Source organism: Falco punctatus, assembly GCF_963210335.1.
Source record: "Falco punctatus genome assembly, chromosome: 6".
In the NCBI taxonomy this organism is placed as follows: domain Eukaryota; kingdom Metazoa; phylum Chordata; class Aves; order Falconiformes; family Falconidae; genus Falco; species Falco punctatus.
Genome location: NC_137585.1, coordinates 29,798,743 through 29,822,643, shown reverse-complemented (window position 1 = coordinate 29,822,643; position 23,901 = coordinate 29,798,743). Strand labels below are relative to the sequence as shown.

The following is a 23,901-nucleotide window of genomic DNA, read 5'->3' as shown; positions in this document are numbered from 1 at the left end:
ATCAAGTTTCCACTGTAATTAAAATCACTGAATATTTGGGCACTTGCAATGCACCTAGCTCTCCCTGCTTCTGAAGCTTTACATTTTAATGTGAATTATGGCTTGCTCTCCCCAGAGACCTACTAAAAAGCCCATTTTAATTGGCATGTTTTTAATTGAGATTACATTATTAAAAAGTGTACATTTCTGTTGAAGAGAGAAAGGAGGTGTTCAGCTCCCCTCTAGTCTCTGTCTCTCTTAGATATAGCCTGCTTATCCCAGCGGGAGGGAAAAATGAAGGGTAGTCACTGCAAAGAAAGTGGAGAAAGCCCTGCACAGGCAGTCCGTGAAGCCAAGGCAAGGCTGCCATTGACTGCCGTGGATGCAGGATTTCCTAGGTGGATTTTTGGGGAGGGAGAGGAATCGCTGCAATTGTTAGGCTGCTCTTTAGCAAAAGGCAGACGGAGGAACACCATGCAGGGATTCCTGCCTCGCAGCCAGCTGACAACGAGGGCACATTTTACAAAGCCCCTCCACAAGGTTTCCAGTGACAGACAATCTGTCGTTTTCCATAATAAGTATCTATAACATTAAATCATCCTCAAACTCCAGCTACGGTCACGAGCATCCGGATGGGGTCTAGCAAAGGTCTCTGCTCTGATGGCTCCAGCAGGCTGAGGCAGGGAGAGGCAGCCCCCGGGGCAGCCTGGGCATGGTGGCAAGAAGAGAATTGCCCCAGCAAACAAAGTTGGTCACCTTTGTGTATTGAGATGGTCAGACTGACTTGCCACCAGGTTCAAAAGAAAAGCAACTTCATGCACTTGGCATCCAAATGCTGGCCACATAAATGGTTCTGTTTGCAAGGCAGGCTGTCAGTGCCTCTTGTAAGTAGGGGTATGCATCTGCTAAGGTAAGTAGACACAAGAGAAAAGGGAGAAATATCAAAGGAGTGCAAAGTAGATACCCAACAGTTGAGACAGATCAAGGGAAAAACCTCCAGAGATCAAAACATGCCAACAGATGGACAAGACAGTTGAACCAGAATGAAATATCATGGAATGCTTTTTCATAACTGCTTCAGTAAAGGTCATACTGTATTGCAAAAAGAAGGCAGTGTGTGGGGCTGTGAGAGGTCACTGTAGGCAAACAGAGACACAGGGAGGCTAACAGAGACAAACTCAAAGATCACCCACTAAATACCACAAGTGCTGCAACTCCCCTCCTAGTTCTGGGAGATACTCGGGAAGGAAGGATGGTGAACCAATAACAAATAAAGGAAAAAAGAACAAAAGGATGAAATATAAGACAAAAATGAAAATGTTAAAACTCACAGAGAAAGGGAAAGCTCTGTTATTGCAATTAGGTCAGTCAATTTGTGATTTTTTTTTTCTAAATTAAGAATTTAGATGCTATGCTCTAGTTATACATCAGAAGAATGTCTGTAGAGGGAAAGTACCCAAACATACTATTGCTCTGAACAGCAAGGTAAATATATAAACCCCCCAGTCCCAGTAAACAGATCCCTTGCAGATTTAGATCAAAAGTGAAAAAAAAAAAAAAAAAAGAAAAAAAAAAGGTTAAGTAAATGAAGATTAGATTTTATATCCCGTCTTATATCCTACCTTGGCATTAAAGGCCACCACCCTGTTATGCAGAAAATTAATCTCCAGATGATTTCATTTTATGGCATGTTTCCCTTTGTTTGCTGATTTGAAAACCCCACACCCGGGTTGAAGAACAGATCACAGATTAAGCAGGAAAAAGGAAGGGCTTCCAGCAACCTAAAGTAGGATCTTCTGAGAAACTGGGGAGTGACAGACCACAAGGGTAACGTACAGAAGAGACGAGGAACTGTAAGAGAGAAAAGTTACAAAAGAAAGGGAATGTGCACAACCTCAGGGTGACATTTTTTCCTTTCAGCCAAAGGGATGAATACCCAGACTGTACCACGAAGGAAAACAAACGACAGGGAACAAGGAACGGGAAAAGGCACATTAGAGAAGATTTACTTTATGCTGAGGGAATCGCAAAGGGAAACTGCTTCCAAGCCTATAGGAGAATGACACTGAAAGACAGATGTAACACTGCTTATGCTGGATATTTTGCACAGATGAGAACATGCAGCAGAAAGGCCAGATTACTTACTGATTTGGCATGTATCAACAGATATATGACTACATCAGATTCTGCTCCAAGTGCTATAAAAGAAAGGCAGCTGGAGATGCTTTACTCCCTTCCCAGAAAACAGAAACCTTTTTCTCAGCCCCGGACACAGCAAAGTCTCATTGGGTATGTGTAACTTCTGTGACCCAACACCCGGGAACATTTCCCCAAAGACACACAGTGACCCAACAGGTTGCAACAGCCTTGATCCAATTATTTTCTCCAATTGGAGTATAAGGATGGATGCTAACTAACCAGGGGACAAACTTTATGTCTAAGGTCATGAAACGGCGGTATTGAGTACTAGGTATAAAAAGTATTAAAGTCTATGCCACATCCTCCTCAAACAGATGGCCTTTCAGAAAGATTTAATCAGACATTGAAATGCATGCTGCGAATACTCATTACTAGCACAGGATCAGGCTGGGACAAGTGGCCAGCACTGACGTTATCGCCTACAGGGAATTACCACAGGCATAAACAGGATTTTCAACATTTGAACTTCTCTCTGTACAACAAGCACAGGGTCCCCTTGCCATCATAAGGGAGGGTAAAGCAAAAAATTCATGATGGGGTGGGCCACGTCTAGGTTGCAGAGGAGAAGCAAGAGACCCAGGCATTTATAAGGAACAACCACCTTTGGTTTTTTGGCTTGTTCATCTCCCATTTTTTGCCTGTGCTGGTCAAGCCACCACAAAAACTGTGACACAGAGCTGTGCTTGCTGGATCTCACCTTCAAAGCATGACGAGCTCTTGCTCTTCTTATTTTTATGGACACATAAAATGAAGATGTGACCACATCCTCTCCTTCAATATCACAAACAGGAAAAACAGGGTACAGCCACAACAGCCAGCACCTAGAAGGAGGTGTAAGTAAGGCTGGCCACAAATGAGAGAGAGAAAGAGAGAGGGGGAGAGAGAGAGAGAGAGATTGACTTCTAATTTCTCCTTCAGCGATGGGGTGGTTTCTTTGAGAAAGATAGATTTGCCTTTCAGTTCTTTCCTCCTCCAGTTTTTCCACAGCAAACATTATGTGGAAGAGTGCTTAAGCTATCTTTTGGCCTGGATTTTTGATAAACAGTACTTTAAGTGACTGATTTTATCACATAAACACAATTTTTAAGTCACTAAAACTCTTGACATTACCAACAACCGAGCATGTGAGTTTGTTTATTTTTACTCTGGATAAAAAAGCCTTTTTTCAACACAAAAAATCCCTCCCTTCTCAATTAAAAGATGCTTCTCATACATCAGCCAAGCCAAATGTCCATCTTCACTTCCTGCACCGGCTGGGGAAAACAGGAGAAAAATGCATGCAAACCTTACTGACAGAAGCATTAAAGATCTTCCTCCCTGTAACTCTGAAAGCATCCTGTTGGTCTAATGACTCCCTGTGGATTAATGCTGCTATAGGGAGCATTTGAACCTCCCATTCTGCTCAGGAAGGGGCAAAGTGACCATTTTTTTTTTTAAGGCCCTCTGAAGGAGCTCCACCACACAAGTTTTAGAAAGTAAGGTTAGCTTTTCCTGCACAGAGACAATGTCCCAGTACTGTTTGCAAGATCATTCTTGACAACTCTGGATATGCAAAAACTTCCACCAGCCTAATCAGTATGAACACCCTGGTTCTTTGCTTTCATTTCTGCCCTTTGGTACAAGTCTATGTTCTTGCAAACTGAAGCATGTGAGCGGTGCTCCAAGAAGTCAGTGAGACAGCTCATGTGGAACATGTGAAATATGAGATAGGGACACTGCTCCTGTCACCCCCTTAAGAAGAAAGGAAGACACACGGCAGCGGCTCAAAAAGATAAAAGAGAGTGGGGAGAGATGGAGGTATTGGAGAAAGAGTCGCAGATGCCAAGATTATATTGTCACAGTCGCTGCAGGGTTTGCTGGAGTAGGGTAGATAATATATACATGATACCACCTGCCTGTGCCTAGTCTAGGATCCATGAGTACTCTGATCCATAACCAAGGAAGCAGTAGAAATGGTTCAGTAAGAGCAAAGGGTGAGTGATACCAAGCAGACCTGGTATGTGCTTGCTGGCAGCAGGTAACCAAGCAGACATTTGCTGTCTTCGCGTGACTGCAGTGCTAGTAAAGCGCTGGGCTCACAGGTGTGCTGGGCTGCAGAACTGGGACAGATGCAGCAATAATGCAAACCCCTTCCCGCTAGCCCATCAACACGCCTCAGGGAGGTGAGAAAGTCACCGTTCTCGTTGCTTATTCTGTCCTTGATCTCTTTTGAGCAGAGAGACTGCAGAACTGCATTTCATGATGAAAGTACCTCAGCCAGACACTTCAGCCCAGGCCTGAAACCAAAAGATCACATTTCATAGGCCTGCAATTCATCGTTGGAAAGATAACAACAGACTGATCAAGAAATTTCAACTGGTGACCAAAAGTAATAGGAATTTCAAGTTCATTCCATTTGAGGTTTTGAGACCTTGCTATGTTTAAATGGCCACTTAAGAAATCCTGAGGAAGTTATAAAATTAATTACATCTTTAAGGGAAAAAAAAGGGAAAAAAAGAAGAATTTTTCTTCAAATGCGGGAAGGAAGGAACGTAATCTGAAAAGCAAGCAGTAATGTCTTGATTTTTAAAAGAAGGCAAATAACTAAAATGCCTTTTAACATACTGCCACTTTTTTCGTCTTAGAATCACCATACACTGCCCAAGCACAGACACCAGATTTAATGTTCAAAAGGTTTTTAACACAGTCAGTGGAATGACACCCTTCTGGTTAAAACAGCAGAGATACAGGTTGAAGATTTGGGTTCAAACCCCATATTTAGCACAAATTCCCTTTATAACTTTAAGACACACATTTATCTTTCTGGAAAACCCACTTCACATTTCCTCCTGACAAAGGCGGCAGATAATGACATGATCAAACCGTGAGAACAGCCCAGTGGAACAGAATTGCAGCCTCCCTCCTACAGACTTAGAAAAACAAAAGAACCAGACTGATCCTTTGTTTTACTGACTTTATTAATCAATAAAATGGATTATTTAATATTGCCATACGGTGTGTATCCTTAAATGGACATCACCTTCTTTCAAATATAAACAAGTTTTGCTCGGTTTTCTACAAAGGCAAGAAAACTGCACACTATTAGAAGGTGTCTAATCCCCCCATCTGCTGTTTCCTTAGAAAAATATTTACTTTTTAACATCTGTACTGCATTTCCACAGTTCAAACACACACATAGCTCCTGGAATGTACATAGCATTTAGCAAATTTTTAACTAAGTTTTCTTAGTAATTGTATAGCTTTCCCTTGACAAGGAAAGGATCAGACTTTTTCAGAAGGATTACCTCTGCTCAACTCATTTCAAGCAGCTCTTGAATAAAATAGTTCATTAGTTCACGAAAAGGAAAAACTCCAGGGAACTGCTGGGGAAGGAAGAGAAGAGAACAGAGTGCCACAGTAATTAGGTTTTCAGATTGTCCCTTATCCTCCAGAATGCAGGTACACACACACATGTCCCTCCTCCCCTTAGGTAAAGTGTTTAGGGGAGCTCATTGCACGTTTTTCCCTAGGAATCAGTGTTCCAGAGATTGAAGTTGTAACGAGGCCATCATTTCCCAGAAAGATATTAAAAGATACTGCTTCCTTATAGCACTTTCCTATTGCTGGTCCGTAGAGAAAGAAAGGGTTGTTCTCCCCCCTTTGCAAGCATTTAAATACCTTAGTTTCAGACTTCCTCAAAATGCAGTTTCCTGACCATTTTAGGCTCCCATGGCTGTTGCTGCAAAATCAAATCTCCACTAATCAGGAATCGCTTGTGCCTGCTCAGGTGTACAGGCAGCCCGGGGGCAGCAGAGCCACTGGCTGTACCTACCTGGGATCAGGAAAGGATTGGCCAGGAGCAAGGATGGGAAGTGGGGAAAACTGGAGTGGGTTGCAATTGCTCACTGGCAGCTGCTGACTAGACGACAACCTCCTCTGACCTAGGCCTAGCACAGCAGAGTACAGAGCACCCCAGGGCCATACCAGTTCACCACCAGGACTGACAGCACCGTACAGCTTCTTTGTGGCGTTACACCATGTGGCTCACAGGCAGCATGGTTCAGAGCAGTGCAGCCTTTCACACTCTTCTCCCGTTGTTCCCTCTGCCTGCTCTGCACTTACCCCAAACGCATTCAGGTAGTCCGCAGGTCTCCAGCCAGACTGACTAAACTGCCAACCAAGGTGCCAACGAACACAGCTCTGGTGATATGTCATTGTGCTTTGTCACTCTCTCATTTTAAATTGGCTTGAGACCACCAAGAAACAGCTAATCATCATCAAAAACACCATCAGGTCACTACCTGCCTGGCATGTGATCAGTGACCTTGAATCATGCATTCACAGTAGACAGTAGGACTGGAAAAAACAGGAGATGTCAGAAGATTGTGTTGCAGCCTCTATGAACTCTCCAGTTCTCCTTGTTAAAGGGTGCATATTTTGAAAACTAGATTTCCCCACAGATCTGTTGTGATTATCGAAAAATAATGTTTTGCAATATCCTTAAATTGTTACATTCCAATTTTTGTTATTACTATGGATTACAAATGAAATTCTGGCCTTTCATCTGCTGGGGGGGGGCTTAGTTTCCACCCACAGTTTTAGAAAGGAGTCTCAGTTTTAAGCACCATGAAAGACTTCTTCATCTAGATATCGTTTAAAAAAGACTGGTAGGTTAAGAACTCGGCTATAACATGACAGAAAAACAACTCTTACGTGAATAATGATTTGCATAGCAGATTATTAAATGAAAATCTATCAAACTACCATTTATTGAAACAAAGAAACGTCTATCTGCCCTGTTTCTGGAAACATTTTGCCTCAGGGAAAAATTTAAACCTGGGCAGATAATCAGGATAAGGTATTTGAACACTTAAATCCTGCTGGAGTCTTCAAAGTAGGTGTTAAGTGGTGCATTAAATTTGTGCTGTTTCTTCTGAGCATGGTGAATTTGCTCTTCTGTAAATAGTGGGAACAGCATTTTACAATAATTTGAATCCATGAATAAATGTAATATATCAAAATTTCTAAAGTACAGCCTCTAAATGTTTTTGTACATAAGCCAAATGAGTGGAATATCCAGGACTTAAATTATTTGACTGACCACAGTAAGATAATATATAATTAAAATGACATCTGCAGCACTAGCCGATGGGATGAGAGAAAGTGACATCACAGATCTCATATAAGCTGCAAGCATATTATTAGATCTAAACCTGGCTGTAAAATTACTATCTGCCCATGGGATTATCTTTAGGCATTCAGAAGCATTGTTTCATTTACTGATAGAACAGGGATGATAACAGGCTGACTTTGCTTGTCACATTGTTTTTTGGCCTTTCTTTATTCTTTGTTCACATTAGCTGCAGATGAGAGGAAGACAAGCTTCAGCTGAATCACTTTTGTGGAGCTTTTCATTGTTTTACAGTTTGTTCCAAAGGTAGGTTTTGGTTGGGTTTTTTTGTTTTTTTGTTTTTTTTTTTTTTTTTTTTTGCCTCTCCCTGCCCTCAAGAAAAGAACCGGAAAGCATTTTTAGTGGTGATGGAATCAATGAGAAATAAAAGATGCACATAATGTAACATCTAGGAATGTGGCAACCTAAGGAATGCCCATTGCCCTAATGCAGCACAGAGAGACAGCAGGACTTTGCTTACAGCTCCCATTATGAGCACAAAGAACCAGTAGCTACCAGTTAGATCTTGGCCTCATTAAAATTCAGTGCCAAAACTCCAACTGACTTCAGTGGGTACATTTCATCATTCGAGACCTACGATACACGACATAATTGTCCTTCAAATGCAGGGCGCTCTGGGACACCTAATCTCTACAGATTATGTTTCTGCATTGAATTGGGCACAGCTGCATTTTGATCTGTTTCACATACCATTTTTATGTTCCTAGCAAATTATTAAACTGCCTATACTTGGAGTACGACTCATGTGCCACCAACCTAAAATAGTCAAAATTCTAAGAGCATGTAACAAGACTGGCAGTGAAAAGGGAAAAAAGGAAGCTCCAAAATTTCCAGGGCTTTTTTTGGCTTTTGAAAGCCACGCTAATGATTCTGAACTGCAAAGGGGACTTAATGCACTCAGAAATCTGGTCTTAAGTGTCTAACTCCCAGCGTTTGAAATAGTTCCCATATGTCAGTTCTGCAAACTAGGCAAAACTCCAGGCGCAGGCAGGACCACAGCCAGTCATGGACTTGTGCATACACTGTTAAGTCAAACATGGACCTTGTACTTTCCTCCACACTGCCCTGATACTAGGCAGCTACTGCCTTGTGTTATCTCTTACAGCACCTCCCAACATCCCTCCCAATATAATCTTAAACCTCTGCTCCATCAACCACTGAAACCTGCAAATAGGCTGCATATGCACAGAATGCTGTCTCCTGCTCCTATCAATACAATCTTGCTTTTCTTTGTGTTTTCTCCTAACCATACCCACCCTGTTGTCCTTTATCTGCAGTTTGAGGGAATGACCATCTATAGTATAGCAATAGATGTAGTCCATGAACAACGCCCTTAGTGCTACTGCCACAGAAATACATTTGATTTTATTAATTTTTAATCCACATTAGATTATTTCATTGTCCTTTTATATTTGACACACAGAACAGAGTTTTCATGCAGACCCCTTCAGCATAAATCTTTGATTCAAAACTCTCCATACACAGAACCACACCAGAATGCCATTAGAAGTTCACACTGGATCTGTGCACCAGAAATGAGGTGTCTGCAAGCAGCTTAGATACACCATCCCTGTTAGAAAATATTCCTACAGCACTCAGACTGGGACAGGAACCAAGTTTATGAATCATGAATTGTTTGTGGCTGGTCAATGGGACTTAGAATCTTCTGGATATAAAGGACAGAGACAAAGACCTAAGGGCTAGTGGGAGCAAAGACTCGTAAAGGTGGGCTAGAGAAAAGACAAGAAGCACGTGGTGATAAAGTGCAACCAATACAGAAGTGAGACTTCACTGTAAAAAAAGTCAAGGAGCAGAATACATAACGCAGCAAAGAGCGTTAATGTATTTGAAAATCAATTTGATTTTTAAATGTGTCCTGGATATAACGTAGGGTAAACTAAAATTAATTTTTTTCTGAAAAGTGGTAGCTGTGGGGCTAAGCTGTGAGACAAAGCTGGGAGGACCCATTCTCACCTGTGCTGTAACCCCATCAGAATTCCTCTTCATCTCAAAGTGGTAACATCTCTTATGTTTCAATATTAACAGCTTCTTAATGTGTGTGTTGTAGCCTGTTTCATGTCAATTGATATGCAAAACTTGTCTCAGTTACCTTTAAAATGGAATTCTCATTGATATTCTTTGTTTCTCACTTACACATCCATAATTAAGTAGTTAACTTATTTTTAGGGGTATTATGCGCAGTCTGCAGCAAAGAACGGTCCAAAAGGACAAGTAGACCTGAAGAACTTTTGTATCACAGAACTGAAGTACATGCCTATATTCCAAATACTTCATATAGCAAAAATAGACTTTCATAAAAATGTACGTGCCTTCAGATACTCCATATAAAACAAAACAAAAACCGCCAGAACTACCTTATGTCCAGATGAAAGAGGAATACATGGCTAACAAACAATTTGCTAATAATGCATACTCATTGCATACTTCAGATAGAATTTACTACCCTTCTCTTTAGCCTTCTCAATAGCAAGTGTCTGCTCTTAACCAGACATTCAGGTCCTCTCCATTTTCAAAAGCAGTAAGAAGCATCACAGGACTATATAAAATCTGCCTCAGCTCCCAGGTACTGACTGAGTTGAAACACAGTGGGGGCTGCCTTTTCTTTGGTTGTTAGGGAAAAGTAACACAGACAAAACACCTAAGTTGAGAAAAAATTCTTCAGGGTGAATCCTTCCTTCTGGGTCTAGAAACTGGGCTGAAAAGCCATCCCAGAGGCAGTGGTTTCTGCATCCTTATTTGAACAGAAATACAAAGAGAAGCAACCTTTCTTGTAATACGTTAACAATTCGGCATCAACAACCAAGCCTGGTTGATGGTGCATAAAGCTAAAAATGAATAAAATCTTCACTAAATTGCTTTGAATGTTCAAACAGACGGAGTTTGCTTTTGCAACTGCGGCTTATGTCACTTCCAGGTTTTCCTCTAAACACTTGCTTATCCATACATTCATCAGAGAAATAGCCTTACCTCAGCTGCATCTTGCTGGTGTCTGGAGACAATTGCATTTTTTACAGTTTGAATAAAAAATCCATTCAGTTCCTTTTGTTTCTTGTTTGGTAAAATCCGGAGCAACGGTATCATTATGAATGGGAAAGAAACTGTAAGAGATTTTAAAGAAGAAAACACTGAATTGGACTGTAAAGGCATATAATATCCCCCTCCGTTCATTAATATTATAGAACTCATCAAGTGGGATGTGTTACTTTTGTGAGACCTGTTTTTATTCCTTCTCTCTCCCTCTCCCTCCTTTTCTTCTACCCCCATAGGCTGGTAAAGGATTTCCTTTTAGAAATTCCAAGTTGGCCAGGATTCCCCTGCCAGACAGATGCCTTCTGAGCTTGTTTCCACAATGTTTCAGAATTTCAGTTCAGCTTCTTGATGCCACAGAGCCTCCACAACAAAGGGGAAAATTATTTTCCCTGCCTACTCGAATAGTTACATACAGAAGTTGGAGGATCTTGAACTAGCCTAGCAGCCCGTGGCACTGGTCGATGAAGTTGTGTACTAGTCATTCTCATTTATAGTTCTCCAATGTCAGGATATTGGTTTTCTGTTTTATTTTGCTTATCTAAGCAGGCCACAGATCTGAAAGTGGGATATTATCACAAGAATGGTCTCCAGTCTGTGGTCTTTATAATCAGAAACCTGAGTGAAGTCTTGCACCTTGACAAACCCCTCGTTAATTTAGGAACAGCTTAAGACTAACAAATCAGTCATCGGAAAACTCCTGTGCTGCCAACACGGCAACACAGTATGGAATTTCAGACTACATAATGCACCAGCAGAAACACATCAGCCAAGGCATCCAACCACAAACACTACAGAAACTTTAACAAAGGACACTGTCTTAAACATATAGGGGGACATTTCTGTCCTTTCAGCAATTAGTCACAAACCACACTTTGCAATCAGGTTAAACATTAACCCCAGGACATTTTGGATACACAACTCCAGAAGGAAGCAGTTCATGTGCTGCTAGTGCAGGTGCAATCTGCAATGCCAGCAGGATCAGATGGGCACAGGAAACGCTGCCACTGTGCCACCTGACACTGTTGTGCAGGTCTAGATAGCAAGATGGCAAAACCTCAGCCACCTTGATTATGCTGTGGCTTCCTCAGCCACGATTCTTACTGCCCGGCATTAACCAGGCCAACATCACTGTGAAGCCTTAGCTTCCATGCCTTAGAATCTGAATGGCTTTATATGCCATTCTTGCACTCCCTATCTATTAATCTCAAAATAAATGCATTCTCTTAATGACAGCCTGTGCTGGCACTTATAATCTTTATCCTTTGCAGCCATCAACCAGGCTGCTGCTGCTATTCAAATAAGAATTTGGAGGACTTAATACTACCTGCTTATGCTCCTCCACCCTTAATACTACCTGCTTATGCTCCTCCACCCCTCTTCTTTTAGAGGGTTATTAGCCCACTGTTGTTTATGGGTAGGACTGCAACCAAGTGCAGAACAACAGACTCTGAAGGGCAGTTACTCTGGTTTAATGCAGAAGTGTATTGAAAGAGATATTGTGGAAACTACAGGACCCAGAAACCTTCCGCTCAGATCACCCTGGAGCATTGCCTTCCCAGAATCTCAGTTTCTGGAGGAGGTTACATTAATGGTGACAAGAGTTGGTAGAGCACACGGTGGAATTCTTGAGGGTATACTTGCCGTGTCGATTGCGTTCTGAATACCTCTGAACTGAAGTCTGCTATACATCTTCTTGCTCCTGCTTCAGCATGTTTTGCAATTTCAGAATGACTATTAGAAAGTTACCATAAGGAAGTAGACAAAGGTATACTCACGTATTAGAATGAGGAGAGGCTTAAACAAAGACATCTCGAAGAATGTTCTGCAGTTTTTAACAAAGGGGTCATCAGGATTCTTCTGAGAATCCACCTCAGTACCAAAAGCTACACTACCAACAACATCCAAGGTAAAGCAGTTGTAACACCTGCATTGAGTTGAATGATAAATCATTAGCTACAAATTACATATCCATTAGTATCTTGATTCTACAAACATCAGAAAACATTATTTTTTATCTGTGATTTTCTTCTTGATTTTAGATTTGAGCTTTGCCAACAAGACATGTTTCCATCATTCTGACAAATGCTGATGCTTAGTAACGATCACCTTCTCTCTGTCCACAAAGTGAACATATTTTCATATAGCTCAATAATCACACTAAAAATTTGTAAAATATAAACAATTTCAGTTGCTATTACCTAGAAATCAAACACAACAGGTCAGAAATTCATAAGCACTTTCTTAGCATGCATCTTAATAAAAGATATCATTCCTTTCTCATTTTAAACTGCAGCAACCACATCTAATACCAGCCCAGTCTACACTCTCAGTTACATGAGGTGCTTAAGTAAAATTTTTTTTAGGATTTCTTTCTTGATAGCTCCTTTGTAATGTAGAATTGTGATCAAGAACAAATGGTAATGACACCATGTGAAATCTGTATCTCTGCAGAGGGGCAGAAAATGCTTTAAGAACTACAAATGATCCGTGGACCATGATCTAGAAACTTCAAGACTTAACTGAATCTCTCCCCATATATCTGACCATCTATCCAGTAATCTCACCATTTTTACTTTTACTAGGCATTAGCAGCTATATTTAGTTTTGAGATAAATGGACTGAGAATGTAAAATATCCTTGAAATTTGATTCTTCTGATCTGTGGTCAAGTCTGCAATGACTGTTCTCCTATGTTCCCTTACAAAAGGCTAATATAAAATTCTGTGATGTTTTAACCTGAGTGAGCATGTATTAAGAGAAGGACAGGACTGTGGTCCAGTGTATCATGTATATATATTTCAAAGCAGCTTTTCTATAAATTATGATCTTTGACCACTGTCATTCTGATTACACCAGAGCAGATTTTGAAGATAACAACAATACTGCAAAGCTAAGTAACTTCTTTGCATTTTCACACGCACACACACAAAGCATTATTAGAAGCTGACATGTTAAAAGAAGGGGCACTGCAATAAAACAAAAACTTCAGCAGCAATCGGTCTTCTACCACTCCAAGGTACTGAAAAAGCTTAAAAACTGAATTTTAGGTTGTTGGTGAAACACAAAATGGCTAAAGACAACTAACATACAAGATGACAGGAGGTCGCAGATAGGGTATTTACATACAAAAAATAGGTCCCAAGGCAATTCTGGGAAATCGTAGTGCAATGAGAATCACATTTATATATGCCAAACCTGCTGAAATGGTAGTATGGTAAAACAGCTAGAAGACCATATTCTTAGATGGTCAATGTCATTCATTTGTACTTTCAGAAGGTCCTTTCCAAAGTGCCTCTTGACAGGTGAAACCATATCATGGATCAATAGCTAAAAGACCAGGCATAGAAAAAGGACAAATGGAAAAAAGGAAAAGCCTGGGAAGACTCAAAAGGTCAATTTTCACCAGAGCACTAGGCTAAGTGTAATGCATCTCCAGGTTTCATAGCTTCTCTTCAGATGTTTAATGAAGAGATCCCTGCGCACACACATACACTTGCATGTATATACACTTGCGTGTATATACATACATTTGAAAGAGCTGGACGAATTGTGGCTAGATATCCATTTCTTTAGATGAAACAAAACTATTTGCACTGCTCCAGTCTCGCATAAATCATTAAGAACTTCAGAGGGTGCTGACCAACCCAGCAAATGAAATGTATGCAAAATAGTGCCTGTTAGAAAGAATGCATTTGAACTACTCATATGCCATACTAGAAGAAATGCATCTGCTCAGAGACAGGGCTAGACAGTGTGTGAACAGTTCAGTGAAGACCTCTGATGAAAGAGTAACAAAAAATGATAATAGGATATTAAACGCATAACAAATGGGAGAAAGCACAGTATGGAAAATGTTAAAGTGTCATTTTATAAGTCAATGGTGCATTCTTATCTGGAGTACCAATCCATTGTTTCACAAAAGACTAGCGTGCCATTAGACAGGGTTAGGAAGAATGTGGAAAGAATGATTAAGTGCTCAAAAACCCTCATCTAGAAAAAGAAAGAGGGTGATGGACTAGAGGGATTTGATACTAGATCAATTCCTATATTTGTACATTATTGGTTGACTGTAGAGAGCAGACTGGACAGGGACTGATGCAGCTTTCCTTTCTGCTTCCAGCTGTTAAAACTTCATTAAACAACAGCTAGAAATACATTAGATGCTCTTCCAAAATTACTTTTCAACTATGCAATGGCTGCCCCCAGGAAGAAAAGGCATCTATCAGACACATCCTCTATTAAACTATGATCTCTACTTATAAAAGCAAGGAAAGAGAAAAAAAAAATCTTCTTTTATACAGTAAGTGCATATTTAGAATAACTGCTGCTATTGACTTCTTTTTATTTAAATCTGCTACTGATTTCTGGCATGTTGAACATACCTCCGGATATCAAAAGCTTTGCCAGAATCTGCATAGACTTTCAAGTTACACAGCAGGACATCACAGGCCTGGTTTATTAGCGGTGTCATCTAGAAAGGAACACATTGTATTGTGAAAAACATTAAAATTTTAAAAAACATAAATCAATTATTCTAAATGAATTTCATCCAGTGGATGGGATGGAGTTCTCAGGATCCTCTGCAGGTGTGGTCAGGCACTTCTGCACAGTTAAGATGAAATGTTGGGACTGTCTGCTAAAAAAACCCACCCTATACGTTACAGGGATGACCTTCTCCAGCTCTGGGCCTAAATACAGGAGGCCCTGTCACTTACCTGACCTTTGGTTCTTGCCCACCTGTGGCTATATATGCAGAGAGCTGTCAAGCAAAGACAACCCCCCTCTCTTTTTAATCATGCCCTGTTCCAGATGATGATTTATCATGATCCATATTTACAGTACATTTAGGCTACACAGGGCAGAAGGAATAATATTTTCCATAGTCCCAAAGTCCTGTAAAGTTATTAGCATCAGAGGTCCAGCACTTCCATCCTGCTCTCTCTTGGTTTGAGGTATTTAAGATGTATATTAGAAAAGCACTGTGTATACCACTACAAGATGCTGAGGGCAAACTACTGTTGCTACCTGAGGAAAGGGTTTTCTGGAGTGGTGATGCCATTAAATGGATGTTCACGTAAATTTATTCAGCTAATGGTTCTTTCCAGTCACTAACACATGATGGTCCGGTAGACTTACCCACAGCCTGGCTGTAGCTCTCTCCTGCAACAGACTGTGCAGGACTCCTCTTTAGCACTTCACGCAAACCATAGACAACCACCAAGGCCTCATTAAAGTTTCTCTCTTCCTCTAACTTTTTATATATGAAAGGCATCAGACACTTGCCTTGATTACACCTACTGGAGGTCTGAGCAAGGGTGTAGCAGCAGTCCAGCCCTGAAGCTAAAGACATTGTCTGCCATAGCTCTTTCTCCATATAGACTGCCTAAAGATCCTTACAGCCTACAATTTAATTCCACAGTCTTGCCTCAACAAATACTCTAAGCATCAGCAGACATGCGCAAAGAAACCTGCCTTTCCTTCCTGAAACAACCTCCTTCAGCATACGGATGTCAACAAACATAAGAACAGACTTGTCCTACTCCTCTGACATTCTTGTTACCAAAAAAGACTTACTGCAGCCTCCCAGCACACCCCGAGAGCTATGCAGCCTGCCCAGCCAAGTCCATTTTGCTTGGCACTTCTACCTCTGTGAAACTGGCATAACACTTTGTGCACAGGCACACTGCCATCCTAACACATGGGCAAGACTATACGCAGTCAAGAGGCCTACATGGGAGCATCCAACATGTTTTCCAAAGGCAGAAGCCTGAGTCAAGAATGTGTCTAGCTGCTTTCAAGGTCCTGTACCTATATGGGACAGAGCAGGTCATCGCTATGCCAAGTCAAAGCCAGACTGATTTGGGCTTTGCCACATTCTCCCAAGACAATCCTGAAGCCAGATCACTATTTGGTAGAATTAGCTGTGATGTGTTTGGGAGGTGCACACCATGTTATGTGGCAGTTTTCTTTCCCTTTTGGCTTTCTAAAGAAGGTCCCCTGCAGTAAGATGCTTCTCAAATGGTTCAACAAAATTAACATATTTCTGTTCAACAGATTGAACCAGGGTGAAATGCTTAATAATCTCTGTGTCCAGCCCTTCCAACCAAACTAGTCAAGGAGAACAGAATAAAAATCTGTATTTTAACAGGTATGATGTTTCCTAAACAGATGGTGATCATTTCAGATTTTCTGTCTATGGCCTTATTTCTTTTTTATTCTTCATCACATCACCAGACCTGCAACCACCCAGCTGGTTGCTATTGCCTTCCAACAGCTGGTAGAGATGGCTGTGGCACATATACCTAGTTAAGGCATCTCACAGCACCTCTGCACTTTCCACATTCCACCAGCATTTCAGAATACCATTGCAATTCATTTCTAGCCATAAGATATTTTTATTAGTAAATCTAACCAGGAAAATGGGGACGGGGGCACATGGATTTGATTTATTGTTAGCATGATAGGACAAAGTCATATCAATGAGACAATTATTTGCATATGAAAGCTACGGGGGATATCTACTCGGGAATCCTGGGTTTGGGTTTTTATTCCCCTGAGGGACATAAATTAGTCCAAGATTGCTAACTACAAAGACCACAGACTGAAACACTCTCAAGTCCCTTAACACTTTCAACTCTTTGTTCAATTGTCAAGAAAAACAAAGTAGTGTTGGGGGAGGTGAACTATACCAAACTTTGAAAACCAGCACAGAAACAGACATGTTGATCTGCACTGCCTTGGGTATCACTAACTTCCTATACGTTCTCATTTGCCAGTCAGAACATAAAAGCTTCATAACCTGCCTGAGATTCCGTTCTTGGTGGGTAAACAAACCCCAGCTGCTCTGTGTTCAGATTGGCTGAGAGTAACAGGATGAAGAAAAATCTAAACAATATGGTCCCTGTAAATATTTGATCTGCCAGTTATCTAATAGCAAGAGTAGCCCAGAGTCCAAATTTCTTTCTTTCTGCCAAAGAAGAGCATTTGGGGTTAGGGTTTTCATGATGCCAGGGGCTTTGCTATATAAATCTTGCCAATATGCTATTTGGCACATAACAACAATTAGTTTCTGATTCTGCGTACGCACAGTGCATGGGGATGTTTGCACTGTTCAAAGGCATCAGAGTCACATTCCTCTAGTTAGATGTGGTCCTCAGCATTTGCTATTATTATTACCCTTATTATTAGCACCCAATCTACAAAACAGAATGCTGGTTCATATTCTCTGTAGACAGACACACTGGAGACTTTACTATTCATGCACAGTACAGAAGTCATGCTGGACCTCATCTCACAAATGGAAAGAAATATAAATGAAGGAGAAGGAAAAAGGATATATCCCTAACACAAGAATTGCTTCTTTACCTGATTTCAAATCCCTGACTAAAACCAGGAAAAGAGCAGAGCGTCAGGAAGATGCTTCCATCACCTCACAGTGGGGCCCTGCTATTCACGGGCACAACTTTGCAAAGTGAACAATTCAACCAGACACTAACTTGTGGCTCAAGGATACGCAACGTTTCACGTACCAGCTTTTACATTAGTGATTTGCTTTGTCTCAGGTGAGCGCACTTGCTTTGCTGAGTAACAACAGCAATTTCCAGAGACCCTTTCAAAACGCCTCTGACCCATGTGCACAAGCAGAGTAGGAGCAAATCAAGGAAACCTCAGCAGTTGGACTGTCAGGTCTCATGTCCTAGTGGGGCCTGGAAGGTCTACAGGCTCGAGAGTGACACTAAAGGATTTGCATACACGGTTCTGCCATGTTATCACAAGTTCTTCTTTGTGTCTCCCTTTGTTTAAAAGAAAATGCCTCAACACAAACTCCACTCTGCAGGTTATTTAGGACAATGCTACATTATGCTGTGCTCTCTTCCTTAATTTTTGTGTTCTGTTTTGTTTTAATGGTTGGTTAATGGAGGAGAGGATTCCCAGTATACTGATAGGAGATGACAAGTCTACTGCAGCACCATCAGAATAAATAAAAATCAATAGGTTTTCTGCTGGTGTTGACTGTAAAAGAGAGCAAAGCTATTTATCAAGACTGACAAGGGGTCCAGAACTGCAGGATCATCACAGGCACCACGGCAATAAGAAGAGGAACAAAATAAGAAATACTAAATAGGGAATCAAGATTGGTACTGCAAGATGACTAACATATTAGCTTGTTTCAATGCATAATAGTTGAGGAGAGTACAAAAGGAACACCACAAAATGCATCTTTTACTTAAGGGCCTCCAGGTATATTACTTCACAAATTCCTCATGAATTACATCTTGGATCAGCTTTCAGTGGTCGCTTTTATTCTCATTTAACAGATGAAAGTCTTTTCATTCACAGAGAATTTAAGTAGCTTCTGCCAGATCACCCATAGGCAGTCAATGACCGAGCGGGAAGTGAAACTTCTTGGGGTCTCCTGTCTCTCCCTTCTCATTTTCACTGCTCCCACAGCAATGGTACCACGAAGTCCATTTAGGGTTCTCACTGAAAATAGATTATTATCAGAACTGCTACCAACTCCAGTGGCATCTCATGTGGGATGCTACCAAATATTACTGCAGGATCAAGCTTAGAAGTCCACTGATTCATACTATGCTCACCACTACGGTATTTGAATTCAAAGTTATTTGGAGCCAAACCTTCCTTCAGGTGGAGTGGACTGCTTTACTAATCTTTATATACTCATTAGAAAATGAAAATTAAAAAGGCAGAACACACAATGAACAGAAATCCATAAAAGCAACCATGAAACCATGCACAGCTTTTAAAGAGAAATTCAGGAGAGTGAGAAAGCTGGAGAAGATGCCAGAAAATCTTGAGAAATGTAAGGAAAACAACACTGTGTGCATGCAGCAATCACTACACTGGCTGCCCAATAGCTCTATAACCTATAGTTTCAGTTAATTGCTCGCAATTTTGCAAACGTCAACATTTCTGGGATCAATTTTTCCTCATTTGGTGACTGGCTGTTGGAGTTTTTTGCCAAACTAAGGGGAACTTCCTCAAGCTTAGTGAACTTCTCATGACACTACACCACTTCCTTGGAGAGACAATGGCAAAGTGCCATTCTGTCCCCAGCCAAGCAGCTAGGTGCCCCTGGGGGGTACTGCGGGTCAAACCTTAGCAACATGTATTAGCTTTGTCTTGGATTGTGTCCTCCAGCAGCCAGGCCAAACAGCAGATGACTGGCTTCTTGTTCTTTACTAGTGCTGAAGTTGTCCCTTTAGCTTAGCAGTAGATTCCTGTGTTTCTGAAATGGAGGTATGAGGAACCTACACTCAACCCTCCGACCCTCTGTGCATCCTGTATCTGAAGTGATGGCTATGGGGAGCACAAGGAGTTGTTAACATCTATTGCTCTGTCACAGGCTAATAGCTCCCTGTTCTCTCAGAGCATCCAGACAGACAAATCTATGTTTGGAGTGGCATAAGGGGCTGCAGTGCTGAAGGGGAACCACTGTCCAAAGCCACTCGTGAGGTATGCAGTCTCTCCAGCATCACTGGGGAGTCTGTATAGGGGAATGAAGGCAAAGCAGACATCCAGAGTGAACAGAGGAAGACTTTGGTGTGGGGGGTTTTCACAGCTCAGATCTCTGTGGCAAAGGAATCAATGTCTTAGGAGAAGAAATGAAGAATGTGTCTGGCAGTATTTATAAATATGTATGAAACAACATACCCAGGTTCCTACACAATAAATTAATACAAAACTAGCTTATTGGTAACTCCTTTGAGGTAGAGAGAAAGAGTTCATTATAAACAGGATTTCTTCTACTTAACTCTGAATACTCTGTAGTATGGCCAATACTAGAATACGGTATTTTTATTTCCATGCTGCTGTAGAGGTTCTGAGAGAGTACTGAATACGGGAGAGTTAAAAAGTGAGATCATAATTAACAAGCATTGATTTTCTTTAAGAAGTGTTGGTTTGGCTTCTAAATTAAGCAACAGCAAGAGAAGCACATGGGCAAGGACTTAAGTTGCATTCACTTCAAATCCCAGGACTGTTCACGTATTTGGGTAGAAAACAAAACGCACAGATGAGGAATGCACCTGTTCAAACGAGGTTCTTAATCTCACAAGGACTTACTGCAAGTGTCTTTCTGTGTAGGGATGGATTGTCTTCTGGTGAAGACATAGGACAGAGGAACAAAGTTGGGCCTTTCGAAGACCTTCCTCACTTCCTTGTTTTCCCACTTTCTGTAGACTGGGAGAAGAACGGAACCATTTGCAGGTCACCCTGAGCCCACGCACAATTGCAGCCCTTCCACAAAGTTTGGAAGAAGCAGCACAGGGAAAGGTGATTATCAGGCTAAAAATAAAGATCTCAGGTTTTGCATGCAAGATATCTACCAGGCACTAGCCAGCTCTCCATTTTAACTCCTACCACCACTCCAGCATTGCAGCTCCACCACCAAGCAGTGCAAAGTGAGCACCATGAACTCCTCCCACCTCAGTTTAATCGGTCAAACCCTGCAAACCCTGGCATGCCCAGCCCCAGAGCAAGATGACCAGGGCTTCCACCTGCTCACCCTCACCACTCTCCTCAGTCAAGTCTGCCCGGCTGGTGCCAGCAGAGGTTGCTCTCCGCAAATTGAGGGGAGCACAGTTTTATCTTTTGTTAGTCCGCCAGCAAAGAGCCGATGACCTGCAGTAAGGCAGATTAATTTCCGCTAGGAAAATGTAAAACTCTCCTCTCCCCACCATGCCATGAGCAACTAATCACTTGCATACTTAAACATCCTCACCTTGCTAAAATTTCATGATGGAGCCGGTGACAGAGCAAATGTCGGGGCGCATAACCAATGGCATTGTCAGTCGTGATTAATCAGCATCTCCGCCAGGCTGGCGGCCAATTAGAATTTACCATAATAAGGAGGTGACAGCCGGCGTTGCTAAGCGACCGCTGTCTATAGAGCTGGGAGAGCCAGACACATTTAGATGTTACTGTGGATTTCGACAGCGGCATGTCAAAACAACACAAGCGTCTGCCCAGTGGAAAATTTTACAATCCAGGACTGGGCACCGGAGTGAAGCATGGTTCCCTTGCAGAAGAAAATACATAAACGAAGAGGTGGTTTTTTGTTGTGTGGGGTCTGCTCCCCTCCCCCCCCCCCCCCCCCTCGCCTTGAAAGAAGACTTTACCAGTCAATCATTTATCTGCGTTTAATTAAGAGATATCGTGTCACTGGAATAGGACTTTGTTACCGGGTAATGGGTTCCCATGGCTAAGTAAATGCTGAGACATTTATAGGAAATTAGCAGCAGGCCAGCATGGAGACATTTATTTTCAGTCAGAGGTATTTATCTGGCAATGACATTCTGTTCCAGTGACTTATTTTATTATATGAAAGGATTAAAAAATAAAAGGAGGAGGGGGGAGGAAGGAGATGGAGAAATGAAAATAGACTGACAGCAGTTCCCGTGCTAACATGAGAGCTGCTGACTCTGCAAATCATGAAAAGCTATGTTCCAACTGGGAGCAATAACCTTTCCTGTACTTTAGCTTACTCCTTACAGGGTGTGGGGGAGGAAGGTGTAAGGGTTCTTTCTGAGTTTGTTACGCTTTTATGGACAAACTAGCTTACACAGAGAAAGACGGAGGATCACATTCTCAGATGAGCTATTCCGATTTTCACCAGTCTATGAAATGGACCACACCACATGTACGCTCTACTGTGCATGCTCTTTAGGTCTAAATAAATTGGCACAAAGTAGCAGATTTTACCTGTCCTTAATACGGACCTATATAAAGCAGATGCTTGCACAAAAGAAAACAATCATGTCTTCCAGATTATGAAAGCAGCACTGTCTACACCTTACCTCTTTCAGTTTGGTATCACTGAAGGCTGGGGTCAGGAGGCTCCGCACATACTTCCATCTGTCATCACGAAGACAAAGGATGCTGTCAAGCATTGGCTTGGAAATCAAGTTCGGCTTCTAAGTCAAAAGAAAACATGATTCAGTTTTAACACAAATGCAACTAGAGCTACTCAAGGCTCTGGAACTTGGAAACAATTGGCCATGAATGGCATTGCACTGCTGTCCATGATGAGAGATGTTCAAATCACTCCCAAACACCAAGAAAACATGGATGAGGCTGGAGAAAATTTATCTTTTGCTGCACGCATTTCCTCTTGGGCTTGCAAAGGCCCCGGGCCAGTCCAGTAACTCCTTGCTCAGATTGTTCTGGTTCTGCTGTTCCTGGTGCTCTCCTGCGATTGCCAGTTCTCCTTTGCTGAACCCTGGCTTATTTCCTCCCTTGCTAAGGTGACTAGCAAGAGAACCTGTCAACACTCCCTCTCTGTGTGACATGAGTGCCAACGCACCGCACGCGGGTGTCGTGGGGGACATGATTTCTGGTGACAGCTGGTATGTCAGACTGTTACATGCATTTTAAAAGTCTTCAGAAAATATGTTGATTAGAAAGCAAGTCCCAGTCCTTACTCTGTCTATAAGGAACACTCTCACAATGAAGTTGTGGTGTGGGACTCTCACAGCTTCAGCAGTTGGTCAAACATAGTAGTTTAAAGCACTGCCCTATGAAGTTCCATACCAAGATGACTGCTTATGGATTTGCTAAATTTTAATCCCCCCTCCAACTAAGAATTCCCTATCCAGAGAACATAATATCCACCAAGGAGTAAAAGGATAAAAAAGATGAAAGAGGAAGCGTGTCAGAAAGCACACAATTACACCTGGAAGAGGTGTCAGGAGATGTCCAGCCCCATAGCAGAATCTTCCACAACTTATATTATTGCCAGAGGATGTTTCCTAATTGTTCTTGAAGGCTTCCAACAGTGGAGATTCAATAACCTCCACACACAAACTCTTCAGTGTTGGACTACTCTCACTACGGTAGCACCACCTCTCTTGCTGGAACTTATGGTCTTTAGTCTTTGTGCTATCACAGGCACAGAAAACAGGTTTTCTCTCCCTCTTTGCGGCAGCCCATATACCCAGAAGGCTCTAACAACCACCAATCATATTGCTGCTGTCTACCCCAAATAACACCAATTCACTCAATATCTGTGTATTAGTCATGCTATCTGGGACTGTTTGTTCAGTCTTGTCCCTATCCCTTTGCGTAGTCTTGCTGATTTACATTTTTCTCAAGCTTTAGTCACTGTAACTTGATATGGTACTCCAGACAAGGAAGACTTTTTTCTTTTTATATGTTCTGCAGGCTACATTCCTCCCTATTCACCCCAGAATACTACATGCCACAGCATGACAATGTCCACTCATGTACTGGCTTGTGGTTCCCTGAAAGTCTCAGATTTTTTTACAAATAATTAATCCCTAGGAAGTTGTTCCCCAGCCTTTACCATTAAAGTTGGTTACTCCTAAGAGTCTTATATAGAACATGTCCTTGTTGAACTGTGACCATTCTTTTTACAATTACTTCTCCAACTGATCAAGATCACCTTGAATTGTAGCCCTGTCTTTCATGGCGTCTTCCATCCTTACCAGTTTAATGCCTTCTGTATAAATTATCACACTCGGT

At 41.6% G+C, this 23,901-nt stretch overlaps 1 protein-coding gene across 4 annotated transcripts in view; it reads right to left on the bottom strand.

Moving 5' to 3' along the window:
* The window catches only part of TBXAS1 (thromboxane A synthase 1), a 231,251-nt gene that overhangs the window by 79,413 nt on the left and 127,937 nt on the right, over positions 1–23,901 (bottom strand). For all 4 annotated transcript variants that reach the window (XM_080393576.1, XM_080393573.1, XM_080393574.1 and 1 more), the window contains 4 exons: positions 22,218–22,334; positions 14,781–14,869; positions 12,175–12,323; positions 10,337–10,467 (listed from right to left, as the gene is read on the bottom strand). In XM_080393576.1, coding sequence (XP_080249702.1) covers positions 10,337–10,467; positions 12,175–12,323; positions 14,781–14,869; positions 22,218–22,334 — 486 coding nt within the window. The remainder of the gene's footprint in view (positions 1–10,336; positions 10,468–12,174; positions 12,324–14,780; positions 14,870–22,217; positions 22,335–23,901) is intronic.